Here is a 16,822-nt window from a genome sequence, read left to right as displayed (position 1 = left end):
CTCCGCCCACTTTCACAAATTTTTTTTCCCCCATTTTTTCTTTCCCCGGAATTTGCGGGGTCTCTACAACAGTTATAGATTAGTTAAATTTAAGAGAGCCGCCGAACGTTATCTCCGAACCGATTTGCCATGTGGATTAGCTCAATGTGAAGATTGTAAAGATTTCGGAACAAATTCGTTGCTGAAAACCGAGAACCCAGTAAAAAATTCGAAAGTTGGAAGACATGTTCTGATCGTGGACTCAACATCGTTGATTCGGTTCCATGATTTGTTTGATTCTGAGCTTTTGAGGTTGGAAAATTTAAAAACTGAGTATTTATCTATGTATTCCAGAAACATCATTGTGACTCAAACGGTTTGGGAAGGTGTAAAAGCCAAAGCAGTTCCAGCCTACAAAAAGATGAATTCATTGTGCTACGAAGACGCCAAGGATCGTTTCCACGTCTTCATGAACGAATTCCATTGTGAAACATTTTCGGATATCACAAAATATGAAGACGTTAGTCGAGGAGAAGAACTATTGCTGTGTACTGCGAACTATCTCACCAGCCACTGGGAGAAACAGAATGTGACTCCAGTGTTGATGGTTTTTGATGAAGAATCGAAGAAACGTCTCGAGAAACACTACCAACACGTGTTGTATCTCAAGGAATACATTCAGAACTTGGAGGATTCTGGAAAACAGGCACTTTTGGATCAGATGGCAGCTTATGAAAGCTCGGCAAATAATAATGAGAGACAAATTTTTGAGGAGCATCTATCTCATGATAAGATTATGGACGGAATTGCGAATGGAACGATTAAACGGGGAACATTCTCGGTTTCCAGAGAGAATTATCGAGAAGCTTCTGTCATTATCGATGATCAGTTGAATTCGTGGTTTATCACTGGTGAGATTTGCTTAGAAAATGTTCAAATATTTTTATGAAATTTTCATTTTATCTAAAAGGAGAAGACGGTCGGAAGTTTACTGCTGAGTATATAGTGAAATTTAGTTCGTTTACTGAAAAAAAAATGATTTTCAGGAAATCACTGTAATCGTTCTGTCAATGGAGACGTTGTTGCCGTGCAACTCCTTCCTGAAGATCAATGGACGTGCCCAGAAAAAAAAATCCGTCTTCGTGACGTTGAAGAGTACGTGAATAATGCTGACGATATGGGAAAAGTTGAAGAAGACGACGAGGACGAGCCAAAAGCGAAAAAGGCCAAAAAAAACTCCGTACCAACGGCAAAAGTTGTGGGAATTATTAAAAGAAATTGGCGCCAATACTGTGGAATGTTGTTGCCTAGTTCTGTGAAAGGAGCCCGTCGACACCTATTCTGTCCAGCGGAACGGCTCATTCCAAGAATTAGAATTGAAACCGAACAAGCTGAAATTCTTTCTCAACAGAGGATTGTGGTAGCTATTGATCATTGGCCGAGGGACTCTAAATATCCATTGGGTCACTATGTTCGATCAATTGGAGAGATGGGATCTCGTGAAACCGAAAATGAGGTGCTCCTTTTAGAACACGATATCCCACACGCCCCATTCTCAGACCAAGTCATTGATTGCTTACCCAAAGAGGAATGGGAACCAGATCTCAATGACAATCGTGGAACACTGCCACGTGTTGATCTTCGACATCTCACTATCTGTTCAGTGGATCCCCAGGGCTGCACGGATATCGATGACGCCCTACATTGCAAGCAGATTGGAGACGATTTGTTTGAAGTGGGAGTTCATATTGCTGATGTCACTCATTTCGTTCGTCCGAATACAGCGATTGATGATGAAGCAGCGTTACGCGGAACCACTGTATACCTTTGTGATCGTCGTATTGATATGCTTCCGTGTCTACTCAGTAGTAACCTGTGCTCACTTCGTGGTGGAGAGGAACGCTACGCATTCTCAGTAATCTGGACAATGACCTCAAATGCTGATATCCAATCTGTCAAGTATCACAAGTCACTGATCAAGTCCAAGGCTGCACTGACTTATGAGAGAGCTCAGGAAATCATTGATGATCCAAAGGAACAGGGTGACGTGGCGCAGGGACTTCGTGAATTGATGAAACTGTCGAAAGTACTGAATTCAAAGAGAACGTCCAATGGAGCACTGACACTTGCTTCAAGTGAAGTAAGGTTTGATATGGACTGGGAATCTCGGACTCCAAAGGTAACTCGACAAATCATACTCTTTTGAAAATTGTGTTTCAGAAAGTAATGGAAAAACAACATTTGGATACTCACTCGATGGTGGAAGAGTTTATGTTACTGGCAAATATCCAGGTCGCCAAGAAGATTCTGGAAGAGTATCCAGATTGTGCATTGCTTAGACGGCATCCAGTTCCATTGAAAGAGAGTTACAAGCCGCTGATTGAGGTAAAAAAGCTATCCGGATGAACATATATACCGTAAAACCGTAATAACCGCCTTTACGGAGGGGTTAATAATAGAAACATGTGATTTTGTTTTCCAGGATGGCAAAAAAACTTATAATCCCTTACACCAAAACAGTAGCAGTGTTTTTGAAAGAACGAATCCCTCACACCAAGACACCCATATCATCACTTCCGCATCCATTATTTTGCTTTCTAAACCACTCCACACAGTTTTGTCGGCTTCTTCCATTTCCTACGACTTCATTCAATTACTCATCTAGCACTTTCCTCCTCTACTCTCTCTCTCTTTTAATTCGAAGCTCACCGGAGCATGGACAAGTACTGTAGTCGGGAATAGATTCCCATTCCTTCTTTTGCAACATCTGAGAGCGGAAATATGTCCTTCATTCTCATAGCAGAAAAAACGAATCTCAAAACCCATTAATTCTCGCTTTTTTTGACTCGATGTTCTTTTTATTTCTCTGCCGCCAATGGAGGACACGGAAATGTTTACATAGCGATGAAAACTGATTCTGTTTCCGGTCAGAAAAAAGGAGAAGGTGTTGCAATCTAGGTCAGGCGAGCTTCCAAAAATGGGTTATCGATGGCTTCTGAATTACCCAAAGTCCCCAATTCATCATAATGTTGCCATCCGCATATTTCGTTATTGACAGCCCCGTGGACACACTACTAGCTAATTACCTCAGAAAAGGGACACATACCCTATAATTGCTCATCACAGCGGCTACTACAGTAATCTTGATGACCTCCAAATGTTTTAGGGTTTTGTGGTAAACATGTAAACAATGTTAAGGTTTTTGTTTGAAGTAGCGGTCTGTGGAATCTGGAATCTGAAAACTTGAATAAAGTCCAAAATTCTTGACACCATGACCCGAAAGTCTTAAAAGCAGTGAAAAGACGCTTTTTGAAGGATTGCTAAAATATTTTTTAAGGAAATTCGAATACTTTATCATCATATTCTTAGCACCTTCTAAATAACTGTAATTCACCGACTGCAAACTCCAACTAAGCTTGAACTCCGAAGATTCATCAGCCTCCCCAAATCCCTCAACTTCTCGGAAATCCTTCTAAAATCTGACGGGATGTATTTTAAAGCTACTCTCAAACTGTATCCCAGTTTCCTTTCCGTCCATAATAAATATCATAGGATTACGGCTACCCCTCATCCACATTCAATACGCATGTACACACGCACTTCCGCCGTTCCTTCTTCTGTTCCCAGATTAGGAGGTAATACGGTTGAACGCCTACCTTGTTGGTATCGAATAGTCATAATCGGAAGGAAGAGTGATGCTCGGATTCACAGGTTGTTGACATTGTCGGGAAATGCTTTACAACCACGATGTGAAGGTTACTTCTGGAGTGCCGTCTCGGAGACAATGGAATTCAAAATTGACGCAGTTGGAAAAAAAACTGTTATAGGTGTCAGAGATTTATGCCTTGATGTGAAGGTCCATAAGCTTGACGTGTGGCTTCAGAAGATATAATAGAATCGTGTCTGGGCGTCTCAAAAGTTGTGAATTGTGAACTTGTGAAGTTTTAAAATTTTTGGACACGGTTCTAAAGCTCACAAAAAGCTCAAAAAACCTATCCGAACAACTTTTGAAGATCCAGAGGTTTCAATTTAATTTCAATTTAGCTCCAGAAGCTCTTCACTTCATTCAGAATCCCTCCAACTCTTCATTGTTCAGTTTCATCATTTTTGACATTTCACCATTTCCCTCATCCATCCTCATCCTCAATTCATGTAATAATTTGATGGACAAGTTAGAAGTGTAGGATGAAGGAAATTTATAGGAGAGGAGATGATTTAATTGAGTGTGTAAACATATACATGTTGCGGTTTGACATTTGTCCTGGCAGTCAGAATAAAGGTTATTTCCATGATGCAGAGCTAACGGGAAACCTGATTCTATAATTTCTACCTAAAAATTGTGAAATGTTCCAAAAATTTAAAACTTTGAATTCAGGGAGTATACTTGCAGGTTTAATGAACTGCTTGAATAGCTAGACAGATATCTAATGAAGCTTTGAAGATTCTCCGATATTTTCCAAAAATCAATTTTTCAGGCCGCCCGTCACCGAGGCTTTGAAATCATTGTGGAAAGCGGCAAAGGACTCGCCGACTCTCTTAACCGATGTGTCGACAAAAAGAACCCGATGCTCAATCGTCTCCTCCGTATGCTGACCACCCGATGCATGACACAAGCGGTCTATTTCTCAGCTGGTAAGACAATAAATATTCAAATTTTACCGTGGGTTTCTGTTCCGACGGCTTCTGGGAAGAACGACATCGTTAAGGTGTTGCTGCTTTGGCGCTGGCGCGTACAAGCATGACCGATACGGTAGATTGAGTATTTTCGAAAAAAAAACACATATTTGTGTGTAGAATGAGGAAGATGATACGGCCTTGGAATTCAGGAAAATAGGGTTTAGAAATACCAGAAAACGGCTAAGAAGGAATTGAAACATAAACCGGAAAAATCTAATAATTTGGCGAATTTACTTATCCGAACTAGCTGAAAAATCAGAAAATTATAGGAACGGTCCCGGTTCCCCAATACCAACATTTCGGGCTCGCATGCTCCATCTACACCCACTTCACGTCTCCAATTCGTCGTTACGCCGACGTCATCGTCCATCGTCTTCTTGCGGCTGCCATCAATGCCGACGACATCCAATCAGGTCTTCTGAGTCAAGCAAGATGCACCAAAGTCTGTGGAAATATTAATTATAGGTAATCGGAAACTTATTACTACATGACTGAAAACGGCTGAAAACTTCAGACACAAGCAAGCCCAGTATGCTGGAAGAGCATCGGTACAGCTCAACGTAGTTCGATACTTCAAGGGAAAGGTGGAGACTTGCGAGGGATTTGTGATGGGTGTGAGAAATAATGGAATTCAGGTATAGCTTTTGTTCATTTTAGGACCAGAGCAACCGGAAAATTAGAAGTATAGTTGTTTGAATAATTAAACTCCAGGATTGAACCATGAACCAGTTTTTGGATGCCTATAGTTTAGCTTCTGAGTCGGGGTAAATCAGAAGCCTGAACTCTAACTTTGGATTCTTAGAATTTAGCTTCTGAATGATTCTCTATACATGTCCCTGTGTCTGCGGGCCTAAGAAAAGGATTCCTTCTCCTTTCGTCACTTTCCTCATTCCACATCATTAGTCACGTATGGCGCCTAGTAAGTACCCAAACATAACCTTCATACATTTATCTTCTAAATCCACAAAAACCAGAAACCCAATCTCCTTCAGGATCAACACGAAAATTGCAAATTCCAGGTCTTCGTTCCAAAATATGGTCTCGAATCGATCATTGTGCTACAACCGGGTTCTGGAACCACTATTGATGTTGAGGAAATGGCTGTAAAAGTCAACGGAGAGGCGGTGATCCGAGAATTGGAGCCTGTCACTGTCAAGATCAGTGTAAACGAGAAGAATCAGCAAAGACCACGTGTGAACTCCAGTTGATCAAACCAGCCATCCCAGGATTATCAGTAGACTTTGACCTTTCCACTTCTGAAGGTTTGGGTCTTTAGACGTTTTCATTTGTTTCCCCAGTTTCGTTTTCTTGTTTTCCTTATTCATTTGTTATGAGAATCTCCCTTGTTCACCTTTTTTATTATTCTCTTGTTGTCGCCCAATAAATCTATCTTTTATGAGCAGGAGCCAAAAGCTTTTAAGAAAATTGAAGGGGGATAGGTGTCAATCAATTTTATTTGAAAATATATACAATTTAAAGTCATCCTTTTGAAAAAATTTAGAGACAAAATATATAAATTATCGCATCATGGAAGTTTTGAGATGAGAGGAAAAATAGGAAATGAAACTAGGAGAAATAGGAAATGGAGAGAGGAAAAACATTATCGTTCTTTCTAAAATCACAGAAAAAGAGAAAGGGCGAGAAATAAATAGAAAGAGGAATTACTGTAGAACGAACTCTTGATTAAGAAAGTGTCCCATTGAGATCTCAAGTTTTACAAATGTCCGCCGCAGTAGTTCGGAAGAATCGTGCAAACAGGAGCACGCATCGGCCAATCGTGCTCCAGAACTCTGGGACCGATAGTTCCAGAAGTCGGATAGACAAGAGACATGTCGGCATGAGAGAGATGAAAAGACTTGTCATCGAGAATACTTGAATGTGGGAGACTTCCAAGAAGGCCGTTTATGGAATAGGCTGAAAAAAAAGAGGAAAAATGATGGAGATAAGATAGTTGTGTAGAAGAGATACAAACTATTTCAACCAAATTGATTTTGATGAAACTTTTCAAACTTTTTGTTGTTAGCTTTTTCTTCATATTCATGCGAAATCAAAGCAAATAGGCAAAAACATTTCTGGTCTTTCGCCTCCAACTCCCTTAAATCCACTAATCGAAGTTTATACTTTTCAAAGCTTCCCTGGAATTGTGATTGTATATTTGGGCTCATTTCTTTTCAAGGATATCAGAAATACAAACGGCAAAACGGGTGTACTTCTTTTACAGGGTAAACGGCATCTTGGTTTTTAAGGTCAGTTTTTCGACAAAGCTAGATAATTCATTCAAAAATCATCGAAAAATGGAACATGTGAATTTCCATATTGCAATTTTTGTTACTACACCACCGTGTTGTTTGGAAAATGAGATAAGTTATTTACGCTTCAACTAAATCGAGATGATAGAACATTCAGATTAATGGGATGGTTCTCTCAAATTTCTAGTCATTTTTCTAGTTCAAATCAAATTGTACTTCAGCTGTATTATTTTATTTTTTGTTTTTTTCTATCCCATTCTAAAAGCCTATTTTACAAAATAACCTCCCCTTCTTCCCAAAACTTACTTCCAGGCATTGCAAAAGTGGGAGGAGCCGCCAGCGAGGGTACTGTAGCAGCCAACTGTTGAGACTGCTGTGATTGCGGTGGTGGCGGAGGTAATTGCCTTGATGAGGACTGTGATGATTGTTGGGAGGATCCGGATGAGGAAGAAGAGGATGTTGGTCTAGAGTTTTGAGAGACAAAGTTTTGGAAGTCCTGGAAACGAAAAGAAAGGGATAGAAATACAGCCAGCCATAATTTTTTGATTTTAAAAATTTACCTTGTTCCTAACAATTCGATTAATTGAAGAAACTGATGGAGCATTGTCCTCTCCGCAGATTTGATCCTAAAAAATCAAAAACTGAAGCAATGTGTTGGTATTAGGTTTTTAAAAGTTCCATAGGAACTGCCAAAGAAGAACCTCTAGCTTCGTCTCAATCTATCTCAGTTTTTGTGAAAGATATTAAAAATATTGAACATAACATCTGTGGAATTTTATGAGTTAACAGCGTTTTTCTATTACTCCAGAAACAAAAGTTGGTTATCATCCCATTCATATGCCCTTCTATGAAAGGTATCCCCGTACTTAACACTTATTTCATACCTCCATCAACTTCTGTCTGATCTCCCAAGCAAACATCGTGGGATTTGCTCTCTTGTATCCAGCGATGCATTCAACAACACGCGGTGTAGCAACTTTTGGTTTCGATCCTCCAATCACTCCTGAAGTTTCAAAAATGTATTAAACCTTAAAAAGCCCCTTTAATCCAACAGTAGAACCCAAAACACCATAGAGTTTTACATGTTTTCTCGAAAAGTCGTTTTTCAATTCGTCTAATCCGATGAAAGTCAATAGAATACACACAATGGGTTACTGTACAAAACCTCAATTGAGGCGACGGTAGAAAATGTGACGGGTATTTAGAATGATGATTCAACACAACTTCTACAGTATACTCTTTCTTCCTTACCTGGCCGGACAGATCCTGTTGAGTAGAAACGACCCAGAATCTTTGAAACACATCCATGGGAAACCCTGAAAACCGTGGTATTTGATTGTTTCTCTCCAGTTGTTCATCCTACTTTAACTGTCTGGAAATATCACATGGACGAGTGCCACGTTGAGACATTTCCACGATTTGAGCACGAATCGAGTCTGGAAGTGGCCGCCCGTTGACGAATACACCTCCGAGTTGATTGACACCCGTGTGAGATCCATCTGAAATTAGTGGGTCTGAAAAATGTTGATTAGGTTGGTAATCTACGTTCGTGTAGTGGTTTTCCGGTGTGGAAGAGAATGAGAGCTTACAATAGCTTTCAATAACGCTGGATCGTTTCCAAAGCTCTCTGATTGGAATTTTTCCAAAAGTTTTCCATTTGAGCTTAGTTAACTCAATAACTCATTTGTACAGATATACCTATGCAATAAAGTCTAAGGATTCTCCGATATTTTGTTTCGGATAAACCCGGATAATTTCGGAGAATTTCTAAAACCCAAAAATTGAGAAATCAGTTTAAAAATTGATGCCTGCCGTTTGTTCATTTAAGTGGGATTGAACCAAAAAGTTTCTATGAAAGAAATGAAACTAATTTTACTGTGGCATATACATTAAGACAGACTTATTCACTTTTTCTTGCTTATTAGCTGCTACAAATCTAGTTTTTCATCAGGTTTAGGAAGATTTTAGTTTTTAATCCCTGATCTGATTCCAAACTAAACAGTCTTACTTTAGTGCAACATCATAGGCAGTGTATCTCAAAAATCTTTGTACTTTTGGACACATATTAATCACATAATCAAAGTATGGCATTGCCTTCCACTTCAATGAACCTCTCAAAAATTTCTCGAATAATATGTACGTCAGCTAAAAATATGTGATTATGGATACTTTTGAAGGTACAATATTGTTTCCAGTTGAACAAATTAAACAAGTTAGTGATAAGTCATTAGATTGAGAAAAACAGAAAAGTAAGATAACAATGTTTCAGATATAATCAAATGATTCAGAACTTACCGAATTGAAAATTTGGGTGAGTTGGATATGAAGAGTAGGGATAAGTTCTCCATATTGGAGCGAGAGGTTCCATGTTTTTCAGAGAGATAGAGAAAGGGTTCACAAGCAATCAACCGTTTGGCTGCCCTTGGATGCACACCACAATATACAGGCAAATTGAGGGAATTGATGGAATATAGCCACGCCCACTTTTTTCACTGGATACCATCAATTTTAGGCGGTGAAGGAAGAGGAAGAGGAGGAGACCACACGGGGGGGGGGGCGGAGCTAGTCCGCATGTTTGGGATGATTGGATGGAGGAAAAGAGAGATATTGGAAGACGAGGATAGAAAACAAAGTTTGGGAAAAGATATAGTTTTGATCAATTAATGAGGCTTGAAAAAAAATTAATTCGTTCACCGATTTCGGTGAGCATATTATTTTCCATTTGTTGAATTTTTAGTTTCATGGTTTCCAGAATTTAAGGTTTTCAAAAGTTTGAAAAAACTCTAACTGATCTTCTCTAATTTCGAAGATTCAAGAATTGTTTTGAAGTTTCAACTGATTTCAGCTCTTTTTGGTTTTCGAAATTTTTGAAATTTTTAAACAGATGTCCATAGTTTACCGACTCGTTTTGCTACTCTTTTCAGACACCTAAACGTGACTATTCAACTAAATCTTTCTGATTCCAGAATATTACATGTGGCTTGGAAGCTTTCAACAAAGTTGCTTCATCCCAAAAATTTCAATTTTCGACACCCATTATCCTCTTTTTTTTTCTCTTCCACAATTTCACACACCCACCAACACAACCAACTAATTAACAAATTTTTTGTCGCCTCTCTTTTATTTTTTTTTGGTTCATGGCAATGGCGAAAAAAGTTTTGACAATTTTCTGGAACAATGACTTTTGCTTCTTCTTTTTTTAAGGGAAACAAACCTTCGTTCCCTTTAAAGGATTTCGCCCAATCGGCATCAAGAATCTCGATTTTTGGAACCAGAGTTGCGTTGAATGTGATTTTTGGGAAGTATGGATCAATTTTTGGAATTCGACAGCATTTCATCAAACAGTCACGGTCTTCTATAAAAGATCAGAATTCTTCAAAAAGTATCACTGATAGTAAAGCGCCTGTAAGATGCAGGAACATTAAATTCGATAAACAAATTGCTCTAGTAAAATGAGAGGAATTGAAATGCTTTAAAATTTGTGTGATTAAAATTTCAAACATTATTTTAGTTGAAAAATGGTTTATGTTTGGTAACCGAGATGAGGTGACATTGTAATTGTAGGAGGTTGTAGAGCTCCCCAAGCTCCATCATCTGGTATGCTATTTTGCTAATTTCAATACTGAAGCGAGTTACCAGCCACCTCGTGCCGGCTCGAAATCGGCACGTCGACAAGTATGTTATAAAGTATTTAGTGTTCAACGAACGTTTGTCTTCGAGAATGCAGTAACTCATTTCTTGTTATCTAATTGCATGATAAAGATACTGTAAAGCCATAAGTTAACGAACTGTGTACGATTAAAATTCAAACTTTCAATTAGTTACCAACGTTTTCCTAACTCAATCAGAAACAAAAAATGAAACCAACGAAGGTTTTTTTCAGAGCTTCCAAATTCAATCATCAGCAAAATGGCACTTACCATAATGCGCTTGCCAATGCTCGTATACGGAAGTAGTCATTGAAGAATTGAACATCGTAATACAGTCACCACTCCTCCCACTTCCTCTTCCTACAACGGCTACCTTCATCGCCGGCGAAATTTTTAAAGGTAAGTTTTTGGAGGCGGAGACATTAGTGTCAGTTGATACTAAAAATTCATATCACAGGGTCCTTCTTCTTCTTCTTCTGATTCATTACGAAAAAGAAGGGTGTACGCTTGATTTGACCCGAATATTTACTAGATTCAAATATTTTGTTTACTATAGACACTTTTTTCTTCCGCCTACATCATTTATCTCTTCCTATAGGCAAGATGCCACCTGGGAAAAGAGCACTTAAGTATGGATAGTGCTCTTACTATTAGGGCGTTGCACATAGTGTAGAAAAAAGATTTATAGTTTGGAAAAAAAAACAAGATTCAGCTCGCAAGTTTAAAATTTTCGAAAAATCTCTATTTCAGTTCTCAATACTTTTTACACAAGCCAGTGTGTCATCGTCGTTCTGGTCGTCAAAGTACTCCTCCTTGATTTTTGCTGAAACAAAAAACTATTAAATTGCAGTTTATTGAAATTACATTTAGCTGCTTTAGCTGCGCTGATCGACGGATCGTCTTCTTGGGTGGGGCACACCGTGATGGTAACTGAGGCGCCGGGACCTTGCTGGCTCTGGAAATTGATGATTAGCTTGTTTTACAGATGATATTTTTTAACAAATAAAAAAAAGGAAAATGTGGTTAAAATTACGAATTTCACAAGTTCACTAAACATTTTGATATCTCAATCAGGAAACGAAAAAATCGAGTAAAAACTACAGTACTTCTTGAGTGGGATCCAACACAGCTTCTGATACCGTCTCGGTCTTCTTATTCTTCTTCCGATTTGACTTAACTATGGGAGGTCCAGCAGGGGTGGATACTTCTTTCGGAGGATCCACAGGCACATCTTCGTGTTTTGGAATGACTGCTGGGTCGGACTGAAAGTTGTTCTTGTTTTTTATTTGTAGAATTGCATGTTCAGAAGGTTTTTTTTATTTCCGAGTCAACGCTCACTGAACATTCAAAATATTTACATTTGGCGCTGATAGGGCTTTCTTCTTTCTTCCCTCCTGGCTTCGACTTTTAACTTCCGGGTTTTTCTTTCCAACTTTCCTGGCTTTGTTCTTAGATGAACACATGAACAGGACCAAAACAATAAGAACGATCGGCCCAGAAATGCCAATCATTAATCGGAAAGTACTCAAGAAGTTCATCATTCTAGAGAAATTTAGACATTTTCCAGTGTCAGATGGAGAAGTCAAACAAACTTACGAAGAATTTCCGATTGAAACTTGGATCCCTAGTGAAAAACGATAAAAATTGATAAAAATGAAAATGAGGGTTAGTAGATTTGTAGAAGTGATATCATTTGGACAGGCCAAGTTAATGGATTTATTTGAAAAAGAACGTCCCATTAAATAGCATTACAGTAAAGCAATCGAGAATCCCAGAAATTAAATTAATAATAAATAGAATTATTACAGAATTGAAACTTCCAAGTATCCATATTGCAATTACCAAACGATGGCAAAAAGGTAGAGAAGTCCCTTAGCGTAGTCGACGATCTCTTGAGAACCCAGTTTTGATTCTCCGAAGAATCGATCCACAAACGAGATGGGAACCTCCCCAATCCGATATCCAGACTTCTTGGCTCTGAACATCATCTCCATTTGGAAAACGTATCCTTTGCTGACACTTTCCGCAATCAGCGTTGCCAAGACTTCTTTTTTATAGAGACGGAAAGATCCGGTCAAATCAGAGACTCCCGGATTCAGAAGGAACTGCGCAAGGAAATTGGCTCCTTTGCTGATCGTTTTCCTCTTTAAATCCCATCCACTCACACCTCCTCCGTTCTTATAACGAGTTCCAGTAACAATGTCGAGCTGAAACAAGCAAAATTGATCAAACTACTGGGTCTCGCTTACTTTGTACTTTTGCTGCAACGCAATCATCTCTGGAATGAATTTGGGATGATGTGACAAATCCGCGTCCATCAGAATGATAAATTCTCCTCTTGCGAACGACAGCCCATGCGAATAGGCGGTACCAAGTCCTAACTTTCCGGCACGTGGCTTTATCAGAATCTTATTTTCTCCGTATTCTTTTTCAAGAAGTTTTGCCACATCTTGAGTACCATCTGGAGAGGCGTCGTCGACAATAATAATCTACAAAATGGAAAAATTAAGGTGAAACTGAAGACTATAAGGACCAACTTCATAGGAAATCCCTTTCAAATATTTTTCAATGAGCCAAATGCAAATCGGCAGATTCTCCTTCTCATTGTAAGTTGGTAGGATGATGGAGTACTTCGGTGTATCCATTTTCTTCTGAAAAAATAAGACGTTTTTCATAACGGAAAAGTTTTTCCAAAAAAAGATATAGATGTGGGTCACGAAACACAGTTAAAAATCAATTATTTTACGAGAGCGAACTACTTTATACTAATAACGAAACAAGAAAAATTATAAAAAGGAAGAAAAACTAAGCAAAAAAGACAGACTATGAAACATCAATTTTTAGCTTTCTTTTGTGTTTTCTTCTCTGGCTGATCGTTATCTTGGCTCTCTTGACTCCCCGGCGCTGACCAAAACTTCATATATTCGCTCTCATCAAAAGTGTCATCGATAACTTCTGTTTTGGTAATCTTGGCTTTCGGTTTGCGTGCTGCCAGCCGCTGTCGTCGCTCTTCTTCGCTCAGTTGCTTCAAGTCGACAGCTGATTGGAAAGTCTGGAGGTTCAATACGTGTTCACAAAAATCTTTTATTTTAAATCAACCTGTCTCGGTTCGCTAGCCGGCACCATAATCGTCGATCCATCAGGCCGAATGAATTTGACTTGATATTTGTGAAGATAGTCTTTCCGGCTAACTTTCCCCAAACTGGCTCTCCAAGCGTTGTTCCGTTCTGAAAAAATATTTTTAAGTATAATTACGAAATCTACTATGTCAAACCTGCTATGAAAACTCTGGAGCCGCAAGTCAACAAGCTTCGCACGCAAATTTGAGAGCTCATCTGAAAAAAATTAGATTTTTTCGCTGAAAGCCCTGCTTGAAAAGGAAAAGTGAGCAGACGTGTATTTAAGTTTGTCCGAGAGGAGTTCACTCGCAATGGAGCGCAGACAAATTTGTCTTTTCCGGCCGCGGCCAGGGGATTTTTTAAAAATGTTTGAAATACTCGGCTTCTGGGAGAATAAATTTTTAACAAAAAAATACGCCCAATATAAAAAAAAACAAAAGAAACAATAGACGGAAAAACTTGTCAAATATTTTTGAAATGAAACTAATTTTTATAAACGATCGGAGAGACTACAGAAACAATCTTGTATATTATCAGTAAAATATAAAATTTCGGAGTATTCCGGCTGGCCAGAGCATTTTTCAGTGAATTCAAAGCAAACTTTATTTTAAAAAAACATTTATTCACATCGAGAAATCAATCTCTATTATGATATGATGATTTGTCACAGTTATCTGATGGCGGGGAGAACGGAACATTCTCTGGTGGAAGTGGAACGACAGGATTGGTAATTAGCGGCGTGACCATATTTGGAGATTGGTTGAAAAGAAGAGGAATCTTCGAGTCATAAATCTGTTGTAGAGCAATAGAATGAGCAGACATCATGGATCGGTGATCCGGATTTTTGTTCCAACATGTGGCAATCACTTGAACCACATCAACAGGGGTCTCATCGGGAAACTTCATCCGATAGTCATGGACAACGATTTTAGCACGAGCTTGGACATTGTTTAACCCAGGATATGGCTCATCTCCATCCGCAAATATTTCCCAAATCATGACTCCGAATGCCCAAATGTCAGATTTCAAAGAATACACCTTGTCCTGCATAGTTTCTGGTGCTAACCATTTGATCGGGAGCTTGTCCAGTGAGAAGTCAATTGCCATGCCTTTGTTGTCTGCTAGACCGAAATCTGAAATTTTGATTTCCTGAAAAGCAAAAAGTTAGGAGAACCGAGTAATCTAATAGCTCACATTCTTTGAAGACAACAGACAATTTCTAGCTGCAACGTCACGGTGAATGCAGTTCATTTTTTCCAGATGAGCCAGTCCACTAGAAGCCTCCGCTGAAAAACGGAGCTTATCAAGAACCGTCACTTTCCCTTTGTTCTTGCGAAGATGGGATACCAGAGAGCCATCTAGATTTCAAATCTGATTTAGTGAAAAAAAACTACGACAACTCTTACTTGGACACAATTCCATCAAAATCAACAGCGGACTATTCAACGTTGCGATTCCAAAAATCATAACGACATGTTTGTGTTTGTAGCACTTCCTCATCATCCGCGCCTCCTTCATGAATCGTAACTTCGCATCCATTGTTGCTTCCATTTTTAGTTTTTTTACAGCACAATCCAGTACATACTCGCTTGTCGGGTCGACCATCCTCGCGAGAAAAACCTCCCCAAATGCGCCTGACCCAATTTTCTTGTACAGAATAACATCTTCATGTGCGATGAGCCATGTGGATCGGTTGACTGGTTTCCGGAGATATGCATTCCAGGTGATGCAAATTGGAAGACCCCTGGCTCTGAAATACGATTTCCGACTGAGCGTTCAAGTATAAGTTTTTCTTACAAATGTCCGTCAATAACACTCAGAACACTAGTATCTTTAACTGTCGGCATAAAGTAGAACTGCTTTAAAGGTCCTTCTCTATCCTGACTTAACGGTACATGTACAAATCCTCCCTCTCGTTTCACAGAAATCACTAGAAACTGCCCGCCAATTCCTTCTGTAGGCTCTGCTCTTCGGAGCAGGTAATCACCGACGTAACGAAGAGACATCTCTGCATCGTGGAATGATTCCGTGGTAGAATTTGCAGGTTTTGATTTCCATTTGTAGTGGACTCGTTGGAATTGGAGGTGGAATTTCGATAAGCGGTTCTTTTAGTTTTTCTTCAGGTGCTGTGGCTGGTGATGAAGGAACTGGTGATGTCATCGGGGGATTCGCACTCTCTTTCGATCCACCCCCTCCTCCGACGGTCGTTCCTGGCAGAACTTCTCGTATGACGACGTCTTTTGTTTCATTTGGAACTTTCAACGAGATTCCTTTGGTTGACAACTCCATTCTTCTATTTTAGCTTTTGCTCTTGTGATCGAATGGATTATATTGAAAATAAATTATAAGTGTATCAAATGTGGTCTTTATTCTTTCTTGATCACATGATATTCCGATTTGTCCACGATTAAAAAATGTATATAAACTAAAATTTTATCAAATGTACACAACCCGAATAATCACTGCTGCGCCATTTTCCTCCGCGCTTGCTCATCTTTATATCGTAAATAGTCTTCCATTTCCTGATGCTGTAGACGAGGAGCTGACATTGACCACTTCTGAAATTTTCTAGTTCAAAAAATTCTAAAAAATAAAGATTTACTCTGAACTCCATTGCAACATTATAGGCGGTGTAAGCAGCACCGGAAACAAGCACAAACAAACCAGTGGCGTAAATGTGTGCTTTGATATTTGGAGGAATTTTCATTTTTGTGTATTTTTTTCCAGAAATCAGATGTAGTAACTGTTCAGAAGACTCTGCCAGACTTTTTCTCAAGGGTACGGTGCTCAAATGGTGTAAACACAGCTAGGTACACAGAGACGCATCTTTGCGGACCGCGTTGTCAGGCGACTTTTTTCTCACTTATTTTTCGGTGCATTTCGAAAGTTATCAGCTGACTTTTACGGATTTTCTATTTGAATGAGACAAAAACTAATGAATTACACTTGTTTTTAACTAAAAAGAGTGAATTCTTCTAAATTTACATGTGAAATTATGGGTTTATCCAGAGTTTAGGCCAACTCCAAAATTTCTATATTTCTGAGGCCGAATATCCGAGTCGAATTTTAAACTTATTCATTATACTTACTCCAGTTTAACAAAGTTAAGTTTGTTAGATAGAGATCGAAACCAAAAAATCGATTTTTG

General features: G+C 39.0%; 5 protein-coding genes across 6 annotated transcripts in view; 1 reads left to right on the top strand and 4 right to left on the bottom strand.

The window, feature by feature from the left end:
- Positions 1-5,864, top strand: part of Cbr-dis-3 — a gene marked incomplete at both ends in the record, with an annotated part of 12,952 nt that extends 7,088 nt beyond the window's left edge. Inside the window, 7 exons of the mRNA XM_045236388.1 lie at positions 95-890; positions 1,026-2,158; positions 2,200-2,364; positions 4,455-4,685; positions 4,904-5,121; positions 5,171-5,291; positions 5,676-5,864. Of these exons, the coding sequence (XP_045095180.1) occupies positions 95-890; positions 1,026-2,158; positions 2,200-2,364; positions 4,455-4,685; positions 4,904-5,121; positions 5,171-5,291; positions 5,676-5,864 (2,853 nt within the window). The remainder of the gene's footprint in view (positions 1-94; positions 891-1,025; positions 2,159-2,199; positions 2,365-4,454; positions 4,686-4,903; positions 5,122-5,170; positions 5,292-5,675) is intronic.
- Positions 5,865-6,370: 506 nt separating this feature from the next.
- Positions 6,371-10,243, bottom strand: Cbr-pax-2 (the record flags this gene model as incomplete). 2 transcript variants are annotated; one of them, XM_002634916.2, is made up of 7 exons in its annotated part: positions 6,371-6,570; positions 7,212-7,401; positions 7,466-7,531; positions 7,790-7,908; positions 8,157-8,221; positions 8,269-8,419; positions 10,120-10,243. In XM_002634916.2, the coding sequence occupies 7 exons, from the start codon at positions 10,241-10,243 to the stop codon at positions 6,371-6,373; spliced, it is 915 nt and encodes a 304-aa protein (XP_002634962.2). The 2 variants fall into 2 exon arrangements, with proteins under 2 accessions (XP_002634962.2, XP_045100832.1); XM_045236387.1 differs by lacking the exon at positions 10,120-10,243 and adding an exon at positions 9,201-9,273.
- A 1,058-nt stretch (positions 10,244-11,301) lies between these two features.
- Cbr-dpm-1 lies at positions 11,302-13,200 on the bottom strand (the record flags this gene model as incomplete). The annotated part of the gene is made up of 6 exons (XM_002634915.1): positions 11,302-11,378; positions 11,420-11,510; positions 11,662-11,817; positions 12,403-12,762; positions 12,805-13,044; positions 13,093-13,200. 6 exons carry the CDS (start codon positions 13,198-13,200, stop codon positions 11,302-11,304), a joined length of 1,032 nt encoding a protein of 343 aa, XP_002634961.1.
- Positions 13,201-13,388: 188 nt separating this feature from the next.
- On the bottom strand, positions 13,389-13,890 carry Cbr-mrpl-55 (the record flags this gene model as incomplete). Its single annotated transcript, XM_002634914.1, has 3 exons — positions 13,389-13,607; positions 13,655-13,782; positions 13,830-13,890. The coding sequence occupies 3 exons, from the start codon at positions 13,888-13,890 to the stop codon at positions 13,389-13,391; spliced, it is 408 nt and encodes a 135-aa protein (XP_002634960.1).
- A 420-nt stretch (positions 13,891-14,310) lies between these two features.
- On the bottom strand, positions 14,311-15,963 carry CBG13495 (the record flags this gene model as incomplete). Its single annotated transcript, XM_002634913.1, has 5 exons — positions 14,311-14,823; positions 14,869-15,032; positions 15,081-15,424; positions 15,472-15,742; positions 15,849-15,963. 5 exons carry the CDS (start codon positions 15,961-15,963, stop codon positions 14,311-14,313), a joined length of 1,407 nt encoding a protein of 468 aa, XP_002634959.1.
- Positions 15,964-16,822: the final 859 nt, after the last annotated feature.

The sequence above is a fragment of the Caenorhabditis briggsae genome, assembly GCF_000004555.2.
Source record: "Caenorhabditis briggsae complete genome, chrIV, whole genome shotgun sequence".
In the NCBI taxonomy this organism is placed as follows: domain Eukaryota; kingdom Metazoa; phylum Nematoda; class Chromadorea; order Rhabditida; family Rhabditidae; genus Caenorhabditis; species Caenorhabditis briggsae.
The sequence above is the reverse complement of the archived record's forward strand: the minus strand, read 5'-3'. Positions and strand labels throughout refer to the sequence as shown.